The 21,300-nt window shown below is 34.6% G+C and overlaps 2 protein-coding genes across 3 annotated transcripts; one reads left to right on the top strand and one right to left on the bottom strand.

Moving 5' to 3' along the window:
• The first annotated feature begins 55 nt into the window (after positions 1 to 55).
• LOC132051999 (uncharacterized) lies at positions 56 to 12,790 on the top strand. Of its 2 annotated transcripts, none has more exons than XM_059443318.1 (12): positions 56 to 221; positions 4,569 to 4,711; positions 4,894 to 4,973; positions 6,023 to 6,280; positions 6,766 to 6,876; positions 7,091 to 7,213; positions 7,687 to 7,808; positions 7,890 to 7,959; positions 9,148 to 9,240; positions 10,759 to 10,886; positions 11,329 to 11,470; positions 12,402 to 12,790. In XM_059443318.1, the coding sequence occupies exons 1-12, from the start codon at positions 139 to 141 to the stop codon at positions 12,510 to 12,512; spliced, it is 1,464 nt and encodes a 487-aa protein (XP_059299301.1). In that variant the 5' UTR covers positions 56 to 138; the 3' UTR covers positions 12,513 to 12,790. The 2 variants fall into 2 exon arrangements, with proteins under 2 accessions (XP_059299301.1, XP_059299300.1); XM_059443317.1 differs by having other exon boundaries at positions 7,684 to 7,808.
• A 1,219-nt stretch (positions 12,791 to 14,009) lies between these two features.
• LOC132052000 (uncharacterized protein At2g34160-like) lies at positions 14,010 to 16,933 on the bottom strand. Its single transcript, XM_059443319.1, has 5 exons — positions 16,721 to 16,933; positions 16,066 to 16,114; positions 15,308 to 15,370; positions 15,168 to 15,232; positions 14,010 to 14,384 (listed from the first exon to the last, which is right to left on the bottom strand). Exons 1-5 carry the CDS (start codon positions 16,838 to 16,840, stop codon positions 14,295 to 14,297), a joined length of 387 nt encoding a protein of 128 aa, XP_059299302.1. The 5' UTR covers positions 16,841 to 16,933; the 3' UTR covers positions 14,010 to 14,294.
• Positions 16,934 to 21,300: the final 4,367 nt, after the last annotated feature.

Raw genomic sequence — 21,300 nt, 5'->3', positions numbered from 1 at the left:
TTTATATCGTGATAGTGAACTTTTAATGCAAGTTATCTATTCAGTGTTGTTTGAAGGCTGTGATTTTAATTACCATGCTTTTAGGCAAAGCTTGCACAATGGGAGGATAATAGGGAAAATCGGAGGCGTAAGCTTCTTATGGAGGAAGCTGAGGCCAAACAGCAAGGTGCATTTACACCAATAAACAAATCTCGCAATATTTTTCAAAGATGGATGTCTCGGTGAGTTGTACATTTTTTAACATTCTTATGGAACCGATTTCTGTGCAATAGTTTTTTTTTTTGGTCATAGTTTCTTTATTTAAAAAAATAAGTTTGTTTTTCCAAACAAAGTGAGAGAAAATGTTTTGGTTCTCAAAGAGATTCATGAAGGAATTAAAAGGATAGGGTGGTCTTATCGTCTTAATGCTTTGAATGCGTTGATTGTTTTGGTTTATCACATTCTCTTTTCTAATTGAATCTGGATCCAGTTTATTTCTCTTAGGCTTTCATAATGCTTATGGGAAGTGTATGTGTGCTTTTCCTAGGTTTGTTGTCTCACGGAGAGATCATTTTTCTAGGAGGAGCTTTATAATTTCACAGTCTATGCAAGCCGTTTTGGATTTTTAAGTCATCATAGCATTTATATATCATCTAGTGAATAACGGGGAAAAGGGTTGGTGAGTTATTATGAGTATGGAACCTTTAGAAAGCTTCATTAATGAATAGCAATTGAGGAATACAGTACAGCTAATGCTTCACCTGATGAATTTCTAGTCAGAGATGTAGCCCTACATATTAGTACATTTCTCTTCTCCAACCACCTGAGTTGGGGAATTTCTGCTTAGAGAATGTTGTTTTATTGTTTGACTTCATTAAAAATAGTACTGCAGGGATCAACATATGCAGTGGTGATTCTAATTTACTTCTATAGCAGGTGCTGCTTGAATTAGACACTTTTCATTAGCTTTTGTCTAATTTCGAGCTTCTCTGGATTGCTATTTTAGAAATAACCATTAGAATCCTAGTGCAGAGGTTTTCTGCCATTTGTGTGTCTTATCACATTGATATAGGTTTGTTTATATGGGTCACTCTCTCACAAGTCACAGTTGCTGTGATAACTTCCGCTGCAGATGTTTGAAAATGGTACAATGGAGAGAATAATAATTTATATATTGTTCAAAAGTGCTAAGGATAGAGGTATTAATAACCTATATATAATTCAAAAGATTTAAGAGTTCATATTCTTTCAACAATTCATGATTAAACCTTGTTCATTTTCCCTTTTCTGTCAGATGAAGTTTAAGTACAGATTCTGGGTGTGTTCGTTTGGTCAATTTTTTTTTTTTTTTTTTTTGAGACTTGTAACAGTTAATCTATATATCCACAGGTGTACTACATCAAAATATGTAGTCCCCCTCCAAAAGGTTACATTTACAGCATTGAACTCTACAGTTTCTTATTCTTACAAGAGATCTAACACATCAAAAATATCTTCTGTCTGACCTAGAATTTCCTGTTTACACCAAAAATAAAAAAGAGCTAGGCAGTTCATCTTTAACTTCTGTAAATCGTTCTGCTCAAAACATCTCTGGTCCTCTCTTTCCAAACAGTCCACCAGATACATGATGGGACAATCTTCCATCTCTCCTCTTTTCTTGTTACATTCCCATCCCTGTTCCAGCACTTTAATACCTCTTCTATGCTCCCAGGCTTCACCCATCTGATCTTCCTTAGGTTGATAAACATCCTCCACAGCTGGTCTGTCCATTTGCAGTGCAAGAAAAGATGACTGATTGTCTCATTATGATCCCCACACAAAAAACATCTAGAACATAAGTGAAAACCTCTTTTGTTCAGGTTTTCATGAGTTAACACTGCCTCTGTTGCCAACAGCCAGTTAAAACAGTTCACTTTATAAGGTACTTTTGTCTTCCATATCATCTTCCATGGCCATCCTTCTTCTTGAAAACTTGATACATTCAGGTCTTTGTATGCTGATTTTACAGTAAAAATTCCTTTGCTATCCTTCGTTTGATCAAAATTTTTGGAAAACATTTTCTTTAAGAAAACAAGTCCACAAGTGGCATTTCACCAACCACCCTATCACCACCAAACCCCAACCACTCCCACAACCCCCCCCCCCCCCACACACACACACACACACCAAAACAAAAAAAAAAAAAAATCAATAAGTTTGAAAGTTTTCTTTTTTGATTTTCTACACCCACCCTCTACCCCCTCCCGAATTTTCTACATATTTAAATTTTACCTTTATAAAAATGGAAAGTTTGAGTTGTTAAATTTGGTGTGGGGTGGGTGGTGGTGAGGGATAATGGATGGTGGTGGGGTGGGGCGTGGGTAAAAAAAAATTTCCCATTTTTTATAAAAGTAAAATAAAATATATGAAATAGAAAAATTGGGAGCGGTGGTGTGGGGTGGGGTTGGTGGTGTGGGTTGGGAGTGGGTGAAGATGAAGTGCGTTTGATGGTGGTGGTTGGGTAGGGGTGGGATTTGGTTGGTGGGGTGGGTGATGGGTGGTGGGGTTGGTGGGGCTTGGGTGGGTATTTTCCAAAAAATGTTTTTTACCAATCAATCGAACATGAGAAATAAGAAATTCACTTATTTTCCACTATCCAACCGAACATGAGAAAATAAGTAGAAATTCACTTATTTTCCAAGAACACATTTTCCAGGAAAACATTTTCTGTGGAAAATATTTTCCTCCATACTGAACACACCCTCTATGTATCAAGAATATATTCTTTTAATTGGAAAAAGGTGATACAACCTCCTTCCTTAGAAATATAACATGTTCATTAACTTCTGGTCTTATTTTGGATCTAGTTATTTAGATTTTGAAAGAAAAAGACATTTATATATTTAGAGTCTGCGTAAAGCACATCACTATCACAAAATTGATAATTAAAACTTATGATAAGAATTTGCTGAAGAAAATCATGGTTAAAGAATTTCACATGGACTTTGAAAATATTCTTGGGGGCAGTGGGAGAACGAGAGCAAGTCAATATAACTTTATTCTCTGTAGGCAAGCAAATTTTTTCACATATAATGGCTTGGGAAGTACATTTTCCTTTTTGGATAGGACTGGCTGTTCCTAACATGCTGACATTGAGAATGAACAATGCAATTTTCTTTGATCAAAGGATAACTTAGTAAACTAGGATGTAGTCTGAAGGAAAAAGTCTATAAGTTGTCTGTTTCTTAGCAGCTTAGTGTCTTTGAGTATTTCTTACGTGGTCCATGGTCCTCGAAACACTTAAAGGATCTCAAGCGTCAGGTGAAAAGGAGCAAAAAACCTCTTTCTCAACATGTTGTGTTAAGGTAGGTAGTATAAGGAAGACTCACCATCAATTCCTTTTGCATTACTCTGCATTTCCGTTGTTGTGGAGGATTATTTTTCCATTTTGAACCTAGACAAGAAATGAGCTCAAACTCGACAGACCTGACCTGGTTGGGACACCCAATAGTTGGCTCAGCTTGATTCAGTTGCAGAGCTAATACGTAGCTTTGTTCATTATTTTTGATCATGTTGTTCTCCTCCAAATTGTTTACTTTTATTTGGAGGAATTGATGTTGTTCAGTTGCAATCCTTATTTACTTTTATCAAAAACACAGCGGCAGGCCCATTTTGTCCTTTTCAATTGAGACATATTTATGTGCAAAGTTTAAAAAAAAGAAGAAGCTTGTTTCGCTAACTTCTGCTTTACATCATTCACAAGAGTCCAGATTCTTCTTCACTACATGGGGAATTGATGTTGTTAATAGTCCCCTCTTTACAAGTGCCACGGGAAGAGCAATCTGATCCAGAGAGTTTCAACCTTGCAGTTTTTCCTATATTCCGAAGCATTAAGGTGCAAAGCACATAAATTGCCTTCAATCTAGATAGATTGTAGTCTTGTACAATAAGCCCTGTCAAAGGTTTAATGTCCTTATCAAGTATCCTGTACCACCTAGGTTGTGGCTAATGTGAGGCAATGTTTGACTGTATACTTGAATTTTGTAGTGCCAAAGATTTGAACCACGACTACTTGGCATAACTTGTTTGACTGCCTTCTACTGACTGATTACCTAGCAAAAGGCTAAGTGGTGACACTGATCCTTGCAGCTCATAGCAGCACTTCAGACACATATGTTCTGTTCTAATAATGAAAAGAACTTCAATTTTAACTGCTTCAGAACCCCTTGCTGTCCAAGCTCTTCTAGTGATAAGTTTCCATACTGCTCTCTCGAACTACGTTCGTCACGTGGTATTTATGCGTAATAGACTTCCTTGTTGCATATATTCATAGACACAGAGAGAACCATAAAAAAAAACCATCACTCATGTATACCATCTTTGTGGTCCTTGGAAATTATTGTTTTAAAAGAAATTTAATCTTTTTGTCTTGGAAGAGCATTGGTAACGATATGGGCAATGTACATAACTGAGTGATTTAATAGAATTATTTTACTTAGTAAAAGAATAAAAAAGAAAGGAAGTATGTCACTGCCATTAGTATAATGTATAGATTTAGTTGCTTCTTCTTCACCGCCAGTGGTATAATTGTCATTTTCTTTTTGGCTCAGGAAACCTGAAGATGTGGAAGAAGGAGTGGGGAAATGGGTTTCATATCTTAATCGCGAGAAGAAGTTAGACTCACAAGTCGGCCGCCGCCCTGCTGCTCCTCCAGCCCCAAAAGGACTATATCTATATGGCAATGTTGGGAGCGGTACAATTGCTTCTTGTCTATCTATGTTGCATGGTAGTTCATATATGCTGTACAAATTCATCTCATCCTCATATTTCATAATGATAAAATTTTGTTTTATGTTTAGCTTATATTCATGATCAGTATCACCCATGCTTTACTCACAGATAAATAAATCTGACTATATGTTGGACTTCACGTAGGGAAGACAATGCTTATGGATATGTTTTATAAGGCCAGTGAAGGAATTGTTAAACATCGAAGAAGGTTTCACTTTAACGAGGCAAGTGCTTGTTTGGGCCTTTTGTTTTTTACTTGATTTGTCACATTCTACAGATCAATCAATCAATTGATCAACTACTCAAACCAACTAGTTGGGGTCGGCTATATGAGCCCTATATGTCCATTCCACCCTCTTAAGGCTCATTTCATTCAAATACTTGTGAGGTTCTACATATGCATGACAAAAGTTCATTTCAATTTCCTGAAACAATTTAGTCTGTCTTATCCTGAATTGCAATTCCGTAATTGTGTTTATAAGCAAAATGTCACGGGTCAAACCTGACAATTTGCAATGCAAGACTGTCTGTCCAAAAACCACAAGTAGATGACATGTAGTAACCGATATTATTTTAATACGTAGATAAATAACTAGTATACCGACATTATTTTGATACGGACGAAAATAATGATAGTTTTCCGAAGCTGATAACAAGGCAGTTGCTTAATAGGAAAATATCCTAGAAATTTATGTGAGGTGGTGCAGTAATAATCAGCAATAAAAGTACATTTGTCTGTGAAGGATGAATGAGTCAGAGTTCCACTTGATATGAGGCAAAGCATATCGGAGTTAATGTGAAAAATGTTAAAACCTCTTGGCCCCTGAATGGAATACTGGATTTGATTACATCTTCTGTTCCTATTCCACTATTTTGCCTCTGTGGTGAAATTATCTTTAGTTGTGAAAAATATTGCTTTTGTCAATCATTGTTGCTGTCATGAAATGGGTCTGGCGTACAAACACATTTGCCACGCTAGTATGGGTTCCTGAAGTAAAAGAATCGTCTGGTATATATCTGATTACTCTCGAGTAGTTAGTCAAATTCTCTCATTTTTCAAGAAACATCAGGATTGAAACCTGTATAACATGTTTGAAGCATGCTTATTAAATGCCAAAGCTTATGTGTGTGTTTTTCTATATGGTGCTCATGTTAATCTGCCTATCATGCATTTCAATACTTGAAATGGTCAAACAATCCTATCACTCTGCTGCGATCACAAGATTTTCCATCTACTGCACTTCTGATTTACTCCAGATGTTACAATTGGCAGGCTATGCTTGAAATTAATGAACATATGCATAAAATTTGGAAGACTCAGATGGAACAAAAGTCTCTGCAGTCAAGTATTTCTGGTTGGGTCATGAATCTTCCTTTTGATTCAAAAGTTAAAGAATGGATAGCTGCGGAAGAAAGATATAAGCAAGATGTGCAGATGAAAAACATTCTTTTGGACGTAGCTGACAAGTTTCTTGTTAACCAGGCAGATCGTAGGAGAGGTGCTAGCATCCTTTGCTTTGATGAAATACAGGTAAATAAAGTTAGATTTTGTTTATATGAACTTTTCTAACCATATCACTACACAGTAAATTGTTACTGATTTTTTTTTTTTTTGATAAGTACATTGTTACAGAACTTAAGTACCAGAAATATACTAGGTCTTTGCCAACCTCAAATCTTCAGGAGCTGTCTTTTATGAATTATTGAATTTATCAGACACAGTGGATCTAAAGAAAATAATAAGAAGTTAGCTATAGTTACCTCAGCTTCAGTATTATATTTTGCCTCATTCAATCTGTGTATGTTATTTATATAAATACAGCATCCAGTATATGTGGAAGTCTGCCATTATTTGCTAGAGTCATCTCCGTCTTCCTCTCTATTTGTGTTGTGGAATTACAACATTAAGTTGCCAATACTCTCAAAGAAGTTGTAGCAACCTATTTATGCTGGGTCATATGTTGCGAATGAATCAGACTGAAGATTACTTTTTTTTTCTTTTTCTTTTGGTGGCAGACGGTTGATGTTTTTGCCATTGTGGCATTATCTGGAATTCTTAGCAGATTGTTGAGTACTGGAACTGTTCTGGTGGCAACCAGTAATCGTGCACCAACGGACTTAAACCAGGTGCATTTACTTCTGGAAAACCAATGAATCATTCTCAAAGACTATTCCATTTGCATTTTAAAACTCAACTCGCTTGATTTTTGCTGCAAGTTTAGACTTGGAAGATGAATAAAATGGAAGTCTCTGGCTCGATGTGCTTGAAACATTGTTACATTTGTTTGTAACATTTCTTTTTCTGATCAAGTATTTATTGTGACGTTTCTTTTTTATTCAGGATGGTATGCAAAAGGAGATCTTTCAAAAGCTACTAAAAAACCTTGATAAACATTGTGAAACTGTTCTAATTGGCAGTGAAGTTGATTATCGCCGCCTTATTGCTGAGAGATCTACAGACCAGGCAAGATTTAAGGAAATTTACTTGTTTCTATTCCCTGATAAACTAACTCAAATTTGCTCATATACACAGCTTTTTTCTCCTGTCTAATTTGAAAATAAATCCAATTGTAAACATTAAAAGCAAGCCTCTCTCCTATGGTTAAGAAGCCACATCTCTCCAAGGGTGGGGGAGTAGGACTTTTGACAAGAAACATGGACAAGCTTATTGTAACCAATGCCAAATCTAGCAAAAGAAGGCCAAACGATTAAGATAGATCTAATAACTTTGCATGCTATGGATTACTTAGAGACTTACTGGATCTTTTTTTTTTTTTTTTGTAAAACAATCATTTGATTGTACGGACTAAATACTATCTAGTTTCTCCTTTTCTTCATAGCTCTCATATTTTTTAGATTGTATAGAACCATATGCCTTCATGACTTTCAAGAAGACACATTTTATTTTGATTGTTTGTTCCCATTATGCAACTGCAGGTCCACTACATTTGGCCTCTAAATAGCAACATTAAACGAGAATTTGAGGATACCTGGAATAAAATTAGTAAACAGGCTGGAGGAAGCATCATTTCACATACTATTCCTGTGATGTTTGGAAGGTACTCTAATTAATCCTTGATATTTTTCAAGTCAGAAAGAGCCCTTGGATCTTTATATGATAGTCCTTTGCTTTTGATCAGAGCATTGGAAGTTCCTGAGAGCTGCAATGGGGTGGCACGGTTCAACTTTGAATATCTGTGTGGTCGGACGGTACTATGCTCTTGTCAGTCAGAATTTTCCTTTTCTTTTTTCTGTATGACTTAATTATACTAGAGAAAAAGGATCTGTTAATGAGAGAGACTTATTCTTATCTATTTGTTTGTACTTTTGCCTTTTGTCGTCATGATTAGTACATGTTTATTTTTATCAGTCAGAATATAATCACTTGTCAAAGTTCTTGACATCCATTTGAGTATCGAGTTAGGATTTTGGTTGGACAATCGATATGACAGTATGTCGTGTAAGTAGGAGTGGGCACGGTATCCCATTTTTAAAAATTGTTTATGAATCAAAATGTTCTTGTAATTTGTACTTATATAATGTAACGAGCTTTTAATTATATTGTAACTTAAGCCTAGCTTGTGGTGACAGTGAATTCAATGAAAATTGTTTCAGCCCTAATGATAACATTCCCTCTAAAACTCCAGATATTATAATATAGAAAATATCTGTTCTATTTTTCTTTAACTTCATTCAAAATTAATCTTAATTTAAGTTAGTAATTTGACAGATGAACTGAAAATACATACGAGCCAGCTTAGGCTTGGCTTTGGTGCCCGGACCCATAGATAAGAAAGGAGCTTACTGAGAAAATGGTCTGACACATATGTCAAAAATAAATAGCATGACCTGGAGAAAATGAAGAGAATAGGTGCAGAAGAAGCCTAACTTTAAGCAAATTAGATGCTGTTACAAAAAAAAAATAGAGGAGGAGATGAACTATCTGTACTGCTTTAGTCGATGTTGCCAACTGTAGAACTTGTCATTTCTTTTCTGGTGACTTTTGGCATGTTTTCAGGTTTTAGGTGGATAGTCTGGTCGTTAATTCCGGTTTGGATAGAGTCTCAACTTGTTTACCTCTGATTATGTCCATAGTTGGCTGGTTGGAATTCCGAATGCTTGTCTTCATATACTCTGATGGTCTTCGTGTAGTTCTGTTCAAACTGAACTTCACCATAAGTAGAAATTCAGTGATGTCTTAGCTCTAAGGCCATTTAAATTAAGATGAAGTAGGGAAGTACTCAGCTTGAACTTGAATTTGTATTTCATGTTGCACTGTTCCGATGCAGTTTTTTCATCTGAGAGTCAATCTAATAGGAACAAGGACAAGACTGTATCTTTAGCTCTGACCTCGTAACAGAATGCTGTCGTATTTCATCTAATGTGTGAACATTTCAGCTTGGAGCAGCAGACTACATTGCAGTGGCTAAAAACTATCACACGGTTTTCATTTCTGATATTCCTATTATGAGCATGCGTATCCGTGACAAGGTACCATCTTCAACATTCCTTACTACACATGCTAACTAACTCAAAATAAATTAAGCTTTGATTCATAGATTCTGCTCCTTGTATATTGACAGCCTGCTAATACTACTCATACTAGCATAAAAGACAGTTAATTGTCACTAAGTAGTTCCAACTGTGTCCTTAAACTAAGCGATAAGATCTTGCCTCCGTCGTATTTACTGGATATGTGGATTCCTTGCTTTTGGGGATCATATCGAAGGGAAAATAATTGCTTTTGGCCTTGACATGTCTGAGCTTTTTCTTGTTTTTTTCAGATACAATCAATTTCTTTGACTTTTGGGGCATTGTTTCTGTGCTGTTTAAACAACCTTATCCAGCCGTCTGTAGATTGGATTCATCTCTCCTATTTAGCCCTTTAGTAGCTCTTTTTTGTTTTTATTGTTGAAAGGTGCTTAAAATTCATATTTTGGACCTATCAAATGTTTGCACTTGTATCCTAATTCCAGAGGTTATAGCATTGGTGTTTCTTTTTCATTCTCCATAAATCAAAGGGAGACATCTAAGAGAGATTGTATCCCAGTGATGTTGATAATTAGCTCACCATGGAGGTGATTGGCTATTCAAGTATCTCTATGGCTCTATCTTTACGATATACAGACAATACTTCCAGATTGATGTTAAAAAAACAGTACAAAGCAGAGCAAAAGAACAAGAGGAAAACAAGATTTTACATGTTTCGGAAATGAATACATCCACACAGGAGATCAAACTGGACTTCTTCAATATGAGAGAATCTGAGAAAGTTCACTTGGATTTACTAGTCTCAAACCAAACCCAAGTACCATTGTACACTTTGTATCTCAGAACTTAGCTTGGAACTAGGATTTAAAAAATTTGAACCTCTTAGTCAGCCATGTCTTGCTAACACTCTCTTGGTTCCCCTTATACTATGTTAAGGTTCAAATATTAGTCAACTTCTTTCAGGACTACCTAGGTAATAGAGGTAGTATAAGACTCGTGTTAAAGAGTTCTGATTCACAACCCATGCTATAGCTTGGATGATCACCTCACCTAACAAATATCAAGGCAGGCACACAAAAAAGAGGAACATGGTCAATGGTTGGCTGATCATATTTATTTTAAATATTACAAGTATAACGTGATAATGGGTGGTTGTAGGGGGCATGGCTTTGCTTGAGTTTCCTAGTTGTGTGATATGTTGGTCCCCTGTATTTTCTTGAAATCTCCCTATTTCATAGGATTGAGAAAGGTGGTTGGTAGGTAGTGTGGACGATATACATGGGTAGGGGAGTTTAATGCCTGTTAGCTATGTGAATATGTAACACATTTTACTACTCTTCCTTCTTTGTCTGTTCCGTCTCTCAGCATTTGAGATTTATGTTTTACGCCCTGTTAACATATTAAATTTAAATTATATTCGTATGCGCTATATTTTTAAGATCTTAGTCCCACTTTCATGCTACTATGTTGTTGGGTTATTTTTATGTTAGTGCTGGTTACAATGTTTCTACTTCTCAGGCACGAAGGTTTATCACCCTCATCGATGAGTTATACAATCATCATTGTTGCCTATATTGCTCTGCTGAAACCTCAGTGGAGGATCTATTTCAAGGAACAGCAGAAGGAACACTTTTTGATTTGGAAAGGTAAGTGTGCTTTATTGTTTCACTCTCCTAGGTCTTCTGGTCTTCTAAGAGGGTGTCCAAATTTGTTATTTTGTATACCTTTGTTATGTGTGCTTTTGCATCACTAGATTAAATGGCCACCCTCTTGCAGTGAGAACTAATATATCCTAGATAATGTTCATCAAATTGAGAAAAATATCTCTGAAAGTTAAGATTTGTATAATGTGCTTTAGATTGCATGAAAGCTACAACTATTTAGTATCTCTCCATGCATGAGTCAATTTTCTAGTAACAATCTGGGCTGTTGCGTTACATGACCCAGAAGTGTGGATGTACCGACACTAAACACTAAACCTAAGAAGCAGTTACCTAGGGTATTTCCATCTATTTCCATTATGGAAATAACCTTTGAGATTTAGTAAAAGGATTGAGATCATCTGATGTCAGTGTGCTATTTGTACAGCTTTCAATTTGAGACAGAGATAGAAGGTACAAAGCTCCGGCGAGATGTTTTAGCAGAAGGCAATGTTAGTTCAGGAGGTGCTCCATCTGGCATTACTTCCATGCTATCTGGTCAAGAGGAGATGTTTGCATTTCGACGAGCTGTAAGTGATTTTCACTGTTACGCCTCTGCTTTTCCATCTCAGTTTCTTCAGCTGTGGGCTCACCTAGGGGAAACTGGATAGGGTTGAACATCTGATGTTGAGGAGATAGAACTCGCAAATAAAAAAAAATTCCACTTCACATTTTGGAAAAGCTCTTGGGTTTAACAATTATTGCAACCCTCTTAACCCTTCTGAAATTTCCTGGATTTCTCGTTATACATAATTATTACTACCACCACCACCATTTACTTTCTGTTTAAGTTTTTCATTTCTGAATAAACCAGTAGTCTTCCGTTTCTAAGGGCTTAGCAATATTTAAAACTGTTCAGTTTTTGTTCACGTAAAAATAGATTCTAAGTTACAACTTACAAAAGGTATATTTTAAGCAAGAATATCATTTACTTGTGGTTATAGCTTATGGGTAATAATAGTCCTTTTCTGTTTATCATTTTTAGATGGTGGAAGTTAAATAGGCATTTCCAAGTTGCAAATAACTCCATTTGGCATTTCTTCTAATCTTTTTCTTAATTTAGCATTCCTCTTCATCCTGTACATTCAACAGTTTGAAAGAAAAGCTGATACAACAATTTACCATACGCAATACATAGGCCTAAATAGAGTCTAAAAGAATATAAAAGCTTATGATAGATCCAAAGTGAAAATAAATGCAGAACCAAACTGAAAGAAAGAAAAAAAATGAACTAATTACTGTTCTGTTTTGGTTGCATGGTTACAAAGCATAAAACAGAAATTTTCAAACTGAACTAGCACAGAAATCTAACTAAAACACCAAATTCAGACCTTTAGACAACTTTACTGTTTATTAATAGTTTCTGATTTTATCATGTTCGGTAAATCTGTTAATTCTTAATGCTTTTTCTTCATACACTACAAAGACATTATTTGAATGGAAGATCCTTTTTTAATGCAGGTCTCGCGCTTGATTGAGATGCAGACACCTTTGTACCTAGAAGCAGTTCAGCATCTCCACCCTTATTTTGATTCTTCGCACAATGAGTTTGAAAACTATAGTGCCAATTAAGAACGATGGCCTATGTAATTAGGTGTATGTATAAGATCTTTGTTGACAATTCTTTTCCACCCTTTCCAATTGTCTTTTTCTTAGTTCTTTTTTTGAGAAAAGAAGAGAAAATAAAAGGGAGTGAGGGGTGGCACAAACATAGGGTAGTCCTGCGAGATTTCTCATGATTAAAGGGGATGTATTAGACAAAATATCACAACAATCTTGTTTCAGATTGCAAAGTTGATTTCTTGGTTAGCTAGATCAATAAGAAGGAAATGTTTCTGGTGTTTTGGTAATTGACCATCCAATTCCAGTTCTCATCACTTGCAGTGTGAAGAGAAATGAAACTAATGAAAATTGGAAACCTGAGAGGCCTTCTAGTGCTTTCTGTTTGCAGCATTCCCAAAATTTGAAAGGTAATCTATCGAAGTGCTTATTTGGAAAAATGATAACATGAGTTGAGCTTAAATGAAACAGTGAGGACATATAGCAGGTCTCAACTTGTATGGGGCCGAGGCGTAGTTGTAGTTGTTGTAATCTATCAAGGTACTTGTCTGTCGTCAGTTAAGATTTGAGGCATTGCACATTTCTATCTTCTTAATTTCAAGTGTGTGCGTGTGCGCGCGCCTCCTATTTGTTTTCTTGGAGATAAAATATAAAGACTTATCAAGGAAACTCACATATAACTGTGTGACTCTCTTTTCAACTACAACAAGAAGTCGAGATGCTGAACGGACAGTGCCTGTGTATATCTTGGCATATCTTTGAGAGCAAAGCTAACAAATTCATAACCTTCACTTCCTTTTTTTTTTTTTTTTTTCAAATCCTGAAAAGTATAAAGCAAACAATTTTTTTTTTCCACAGAGGATATAAAAGATGAAATAGAAAAGTTGACCTTAAGTACAAAAAAAAGTGAAGGTAGAACGTTACCGTATATATTCATATGTTGCTTTTAGAACTAGGAAAAGTGGAAATTTTACCTTTTTTTGAACGAATAATAGGTATTGGAGATTTTGGTGAAGGCATCGCGGACCAAGAAGATAGTAAAACAGATGGACTGCCAATAAGTATGGGTATAAACTTAGTGCAATTCGCCCATTTGATACCTTTAATTCTTCCCACTTATGGCCTACTGTCTCTGCTCAATCATCACCACCTGCGACTGCAAGTTCTTAGTTGCTATAGGGGTCATTTGATTAAATTAGTAAATCAATTGTTTCAACATGCATTGCCTTTCTCTCAACCCAGACTCCTCCATCTACTGGCTAGAAGTTTCTGCTGCTACAGCAGTACCACCACAAAGAAACATGTACATTACCTGTTTTTAGAGATGTAAGATCTTACATGCAAAAGTTGGTGAATAGGTTACTTCTCGTAAAAGAATTTTTGTATGTTTATTCCTCAAACAACGCAGGGCAATTGTGAGACAGTATTGGTTAGTAGCGCTGTGCAACAGTGATCGGTCAGATTATGTAATTGCAGAATCATCAGCCCACATATCCTATTATTCAATGATAAACTAACAGGTGCAATTGATACCACATCACTTAAAATCAAGATAGCAGTAAGATGTTTACACCCAACACCAACTTAGATAAGCAAGCAAAAGCAAACACATTTAACAAATAATGAATTATAAAGTAAATCATCCTTTTTTTTTTTTTTTTTTTTGGCCTTTCCAACAGATTAAGAATGCCATAGACAACAGCTCTAATCAAAGACCACAGAGATCCCCACAGCTGAATGCAGTATAGCTTGGGATACTTTAATCATCCAGAAAGAGAGCAGATGTGGTGATGATCAGTTCTGCTCCTCATTGTCCCCATTTTGCTCTGCTTCTGCAGCCATTAACTCATCAAACTTCTCAGTCTTGCCCAGCACTATTTCAATCTGCACATGACAAATAAAACAAAAGAACATAGTTTGATCACACATCAGATTAGACGAGAGATGAATGTTCAGGAAAGGGGAAAAGAAAATGGATCGCAGACACCATTTAACACCACTGGCTCACATGAATTTAACTGATTTTAGGATGACATTGTTTTGAAGAGTATAAAGTGGAGGAATATGAAAGCTGCAAAAGCAGCATCCATATAGCTACAATGTAATACTGGCCAGATTCATATTTCCATTACAGTTATTGCCAACAGAGCTTATTTCTATTATTCTACAGCTTCTGAAAACAAGAAACAACAGCAGCGAGCAAAGCCACAAGAAAGCACAGTTAACAGGGAATGTACATTCAACAGGCATGGGGTGTAAGACAAACTTCCAATCAAGTCTAATAAGATGACCTAATAAGACCGGACAACCATTTTGGTGCGCAAGGATGTAAACCACCAATAATCCTAAATTCTTGTTTTGATACGGACCAATAACCCTACAAGTCTATTCTACAGCTTTTGCAAAATTCTGCACAAATCCTGACTCAAACAGAGCGAAATGTTTGCACTCATCAACTCCCTCTTGAATGCTTTATTTAAGAACACATCAACTACCTCTTGAATGCTTTATTTAAGAAACGTCTATGCTACAATTTTAAAGGAAACAATCATGAGTCCAAGCTAACATTTACCATAGAACCTCTACAGAATGAGTACCCTTAAACCCACCAAAAATGAAGCAGACTAATACATCAATTAACCTACTCATAATGCTTTTGGAGTTTACCTTTGCTTTTGGTATTGGTCGGGCTCCTGGTTCATCCCTCATGTCCACTGTGAGTGTCCTTATCTCTGCAGCAAGTGTACCCTCAAAGTTAGATGTGAAAGATTATGAAAGGGATGAGAACGGAGTAGGAGAAAACTCACTCTTCTCAATGGCGAATCCATTGTTCTTGAGAATTTCAGCAATGGTAACCACTGTCGAAATAGCTGTATGCATGTGGCAAAGATTGTTAATCCTTTGGAGATCCATACGGCAAGCCAATTCAATTACTAACAAGTTTTCAATATGACGCAAAAGGATGAGTCCACATAAAAAACGAAAACACATCAAACTGAGCTGTTCCACCACTCTGTATTCCTTTTTATATAATAAGTTTACCAGCAAGCAGAAGGAGCCGCTTGAAACATATTGTCAAGCATGTTCTGCTTTTAAATAAAAGATCCTTGGGAAACCATAGGAATAAGGTTTGTGATGAAGCAGAATTCATCGCAGATACACTGAACCACTTTTAAAGTTTGAAAACTATGCTTTTTATGCTAGATGCTGGTTCAAAATTGTTTCACTAGGACATCACATCCCTGCTAAACTGTGCAACACTGGGTATTATGCTCTTCTTATGCACAAAAAGGGTGACAATAGTAAACAAATTATTCTTGAGACGGCAAACAGCATCTCACAATGCCGAGATTGAAATTCACGAATCATTATCATTAAACAAAGTCAATGGGGAAAACTAGCTGCAGAAAGTGATAATGCCACCATAAACCAAGTTGTAACGCAGTATATTCTTGATGTGAAAAAAATAGCATAACACAATTAATGTAGATGAAGACCCAAATGGCATCAATTATAAGCAACGGGAAACCACAAAAACTCAAAATTGAGGGTCTAGGAGACTTACCCATCCCAAGAGCAGAGAGTTCCACTTCATTGTACTGTTGCATGTACCTCTGCAAGCAACACATCAAATACCTCAGGATAGTAACTATTACTGTATACGCGAGGTTTTTTCCGTAGATAAAAAAGAGAGGTGATATGCCTATATGAGATCAGATGACTGTGGAAACATCATGCAAAATCCAAATCCAAATCCTTCATTTTATCTTCTCTCACATACGTCGTCAACAAATAACCCTAGGCAACTCTAGTTTCACATTGCGAACGACCCTATAACCATTAAACGAAAACAATTACTTCTAAAGCCAGATCTTTGCCATCTAGCTGTCTTCATAACTATATCTCACAAAATAATGCTCCATAACCAATTTACCAAAAAACAAGACAAATCCTTCATCCAATTACCCAAAACAAATATGTACATAAATTTCCACCAGCTCACATCCACAACACACAGCCAGCTAAGAATATTTACACTATTAAATTACTTCAATGTCAATCACAATGCATGGCTCTGTAACATGGAAAAACAAGTAAAAAAATATTTTACACTATCACCAAACCAAGTAATTAATGACCCTGATTGATAAAACACAGTAATAATATAAAAAATGACTATGCTTTCAATGTATATAATGGTAAAAAAAAAAAAAAATTACCTTGGAGAGGTTAACATAGAAGAAAAGGGATTTCTTAGTGTTAGAAACTTGGATTCTGTTCTTCTTTGGAGTGTCAGCTGAGACAGTCATGTTGTTCACTCCTTCTGTTATTCCTTCCATTCTTTCTTCTTCAGAAAACCCTAACCCTAATTTCCAAGCCTCCTTTTCTTCTACACTTTCCCTTTTAAGAAGGGTTCCGTACAAATTGGGAAACTATTAACCCTCGGGTCAGGTGGTTTTAAGTTTAAAACGATGACGTTTAGGGGATCTAGAGTTTTTGTCTTTTAAATGTAGCCCCTGTAGTTTCGAGAATTGTACTTTACACCCTCTTCGCATGGGGAATTACATATGATGCGGGGAAAGTCCTCAATTTATTCCTTTGAAAGTCCTGTCTTGTTGGGGTAAATTTGAACTAGTCATTTAGAACCAAAAAAAATAATAATAATAATAAAAAAAAAAATACATAAATGGATTTTTTATTAGAGGGTTAACTTTGGACATGTATACTCTTACTTTGAATATCATGTTCGATAAAAGAACCAAAATATGATGGAAGTAACATCTAATATTTTCAGTTTCTTCCATTATGACTTTGTCGCAAACTACTTATTTTTTTAAATTATTTACACGTATTTCACATAGATGCTTACATGCATATGACTTTTACTTTTACTTGTGTAAATATTGTTGGTTGTTTGGGACATTTTAATATCTTTATGTTCAAATTATACATTTTGCCTCAAATATTACGAAATGCGTTTTTATGATAATAAATATTTAAATGCATATATATTCTAAAAATAATTATTACCAACGCGAATATGACCATAAAGATGCATAATATGTTATCCGAATCAACATAAGTCTGACGTTAAGTTTAATCCACGGAATATAAGTTTCAATGCAATAATAAAAATGCAATCAATTCCAAATTTTAGTTCTTCCACTTACTCATTATATTCAATAATATAATTTTATGATAGAATGTTTCTTTCTTAAAGGCGATCAACATTTCATGAATATTTTCGTCGATCAACATATATCTCTATCCAATAAACACTCCTATTGTCAACCTTTTGATGTGAAAACTTTTATCAATAACACAAGTAATACGCTAAAATTATTATTATAATTATTATTTAATTTGCTCTCAAACGAAACAACTTATTTTATAGGAATATATTATTTATGAAAAATACCATCCCCAAAACATTTCACACGTGCAACTTTTTTACTCCTATTCCATTACAATGGGAGCTGGATAATGTTGTTTTCAAATTTCTTAACTTCATGACAAATTAATATACTTAAAAATTCAGCATTTTTTGCCAATGGAAAGATATTTAATACACTTTATTTTGGGTTTTTGGCATTTATTTAAAAAAAAATTAAGTTGATTAAAAAAAAAATTAAGTTGATCTCAATAAGTAAGATTAATATTTTTAAAATAAGTGAACCCCCTCTTTCAAACAATTCCAGCTATTATAATTTCATCCACATGCATAACTCCTCCTAATTTAAAGGATTGGAAATATTATAATTTCATCCACACGCCTAACTCCTTCATTATTAAAATTCATTGATGAGTTCTTGAAATATTAGAATGAGGTATATTAAAAGATGTAATTATTGTTCAATAATATTATTTAATGGTAATTTGTCCACACGACATGTGTTACTTCATACTCATAAAATTAATTGATCAGCATGTGATTCTTTCTTCCTTTTTTTGTTCTGTTTTTTTCCTTTGTAGATTAATTATTTATGTTGATATACCTTATAGTGGTCTTTGTCTAAATGGAATAATGTCTCGTATCATATCAACAAATAATTAATATCATACTTAAGGACTTGAATTTGGAAAAGGAACACTACTATGAGATTTTATTTTTAAAATTAATTAGATTAGGAACCAAATTTTAGAAGTAGTATTTGTCTAAAACTCTATCTTCAAATGGGACAAATTTTTTATTTACCAAAATAGACAATAGAAATATGATAGAATTAGACTAAAAGGGTATAAAAGTGGTTCAATATTTGAAGAATATTTTAGTTAACCAACATTTATATTCATGCTTTTAAAATAGTATAGATAGATTACAAATTATATTATTAAAGTGCCATATTCATTCTCTTTTCAGTGACCATAAAGATGCAAACCAAATTCTCACGTTTTGGTGTCATATTATCGCCCCTACTTTTGTTCTTCCACTCACTCATTATTCACAATTAGTTATGGTAGAATGTGGCAATTATTTCTCTTGTAACTCTCATAACCTCCGACTCTTTTACTACTCCATAGTCTCTCAATTGATTACCCCACTCTCTCACTACTCATTCAATTCATTTCAAGAATGATTTTTTCTCCTATAAATAGCTGGTCATCCTTACCATGTGGGTTAGAAACAACATTGGAGAGTTCTTGAAAAAGTGAGAAAAAAAAGAGTTTTATTTAGTTGAAGGAAGGTGTTCTTTTAATTTTGTCAACATCTTGTTCGACTTTGTCGTATGATAATGAACAGATGTGTCGGTAATACATCCAGAAGATCATCACAAGAAAAATTTGATGGGCATTATTTTAAAGAGAAAATGGTATATCCATGCCCCGAAAGATACTTTTATTTTTTCATTTTGTTTTGCAATTGTAATTGCACTTTCAGTTGTATTTTCACCAACAAATATATTTTATTTATACGTAAAAAATGAAAATATTATTTTCACGCATAAGCACTAAATTGACTTTAAATTACACCTATCATCATATGGTTAATATCGATGAAGATTTCATTTGTTGAGATAGAGAAAAAGACAAATATAATACAAATGAGTAACAGTAAGTGTATTTTTGTTTTCAACTTCTAACGAAGGTCAAGACTAAAGCGAAAATCGATAATTGAAGGATAGTTTTGAACAGTTTCTTGCTTATATGTGTCAAAAATTTGCGGGTTATATAAAAGAAAAATGATTAACCTTTTGACTTTTTGTTTTAATTCGAATGAGTGTGTTTATTATGGAGACTGAATTTCCTAATTAGAGGAGCAAGAAACAAAAATCTTAGAAATTAAACAAACTAAATACAAAACTCAAGAATAAGAAAAATGCTTATTAATAAAAGGAAATTAAAGTTATTACCTTATATTTTCATAGTTTTAAAGTTCGAATTTCATTAACTTCTTTCCTTCTCTTTTTTATCCCTTCTATCCCAGACCTTTCCACATCCGAAAAGATTTTTATAGTAAAACTCTAAGATATATATAACAGTATATTTTTCCTCATGTTGTTTGTTTAACAATTGATTAGGTCATCCCTAGAGTAGCCAGTAACCTTCACTTGGACAGTTGGACGATCCTCAATAATTGCTCGTGGCCAAATATGAAAACATGACGTTCACATTAATATGCATCACATCACGTTTGAATTCGATTTGTTTAATCTGTCAGGCAATTATAATAAGAGTATTTTTTTTGTTATAAGTCATATTCATCGTTACAGTATTAAACACGTTTTTTTCCTTTAATATGTATAGCATGTCCTACGCGTGTCAACAAATGGAGGAGAAGCAACAATATACCAATAAAGACCCATTGGTCATTATTAATTGATGATGATACTATATTCTATAAAGGCCCGCAGTTTGCAAATGTATTAGACTGCATATTTTTGCTTGACATGATTCAAATCTCTCTATAATTTGGTTAACTATTAAAATATTAATATTATACCATAATATATCAAATCGATCGATTTCAAAGATAATTAATGCTAAAGTTGTAAATTAATTCAGACATCAAATTCTATTTGAATTTTCCATCTCTTTAGACATACTTTACCAAAGGCAACAGTTCATGAGTTGGTAACTTTAATAATTTGACCTACTGTTTCCCTAAATTGTACGAGTAGTAATTAATTCGTCTTTAATTGTATCACTCGTTTAACGGCCAAACTTTATATGAATTGACCTCATTTTATATAAATTAAACTTGTTTAACTTATACTAATTTTTACTGCATGACGATAAGCATCACCAATATTTTTTGCCTATACACGACATGTACAACTCAAGGCGCTATCTAAACGGCTACAAATTAATGTGTAAACACGACAATTTACCACTCGGCCGCCATCTAAACCTCAACGTGAACAACTTTTACTGTATCACACAATCCCACCAATCATTAAAATAACAACTTATGTCTTTTTTAAGTGAAAAATTACCACAATCTCTCTCTCCATTACGTACCTTATTATCTCATATAAATTAATATTCCAAGTACATGGAAAATCAAACTTCCTGAATCTTGCCCTCTGTTCACAAATACAAAAGTCGTATTTGCCTGACCATAACTTTTAGGTGTGAATTTCAGCTGGTTTCCATATTCAGGGAAGAGAATATATAAATTCATCAACAGGAGCCAAAACAAGGCTCTATGTAATGTACGTGGTATTCAAGCCGTTGATCATTGGTAGTGAGATTGTTGAAGAAGAAGACCAGTGGGAAAAAGAAAGATAAATTCTACAAGAACATTTTTTCCCTGTTTATTGAGAGAATCATTTGATTTTCCTGAAAACAAAAAATCAGG

The sequence above is a fragment of the Lycium ferocissimum genome, chromosome 4, assembly GCF_029784015.1.
Source record: "Lycium ferocissimum isolate CSIRO_LF1 chromosome 4, AGI_CSIRO_Lferr_CH_V1, whole genome shotgun sequence".
Classification (NCBI taxonomy): domain Eukaryota; kingdom Viridiplantae; phylum Streptophyta; class Magnoliopsida; order Solanales; family Solanaceae; genus Lycium; species Lycium ferocissimum.
This window is presented reverse-complemented; position numbering and strand designations above follow the sequence as displayed.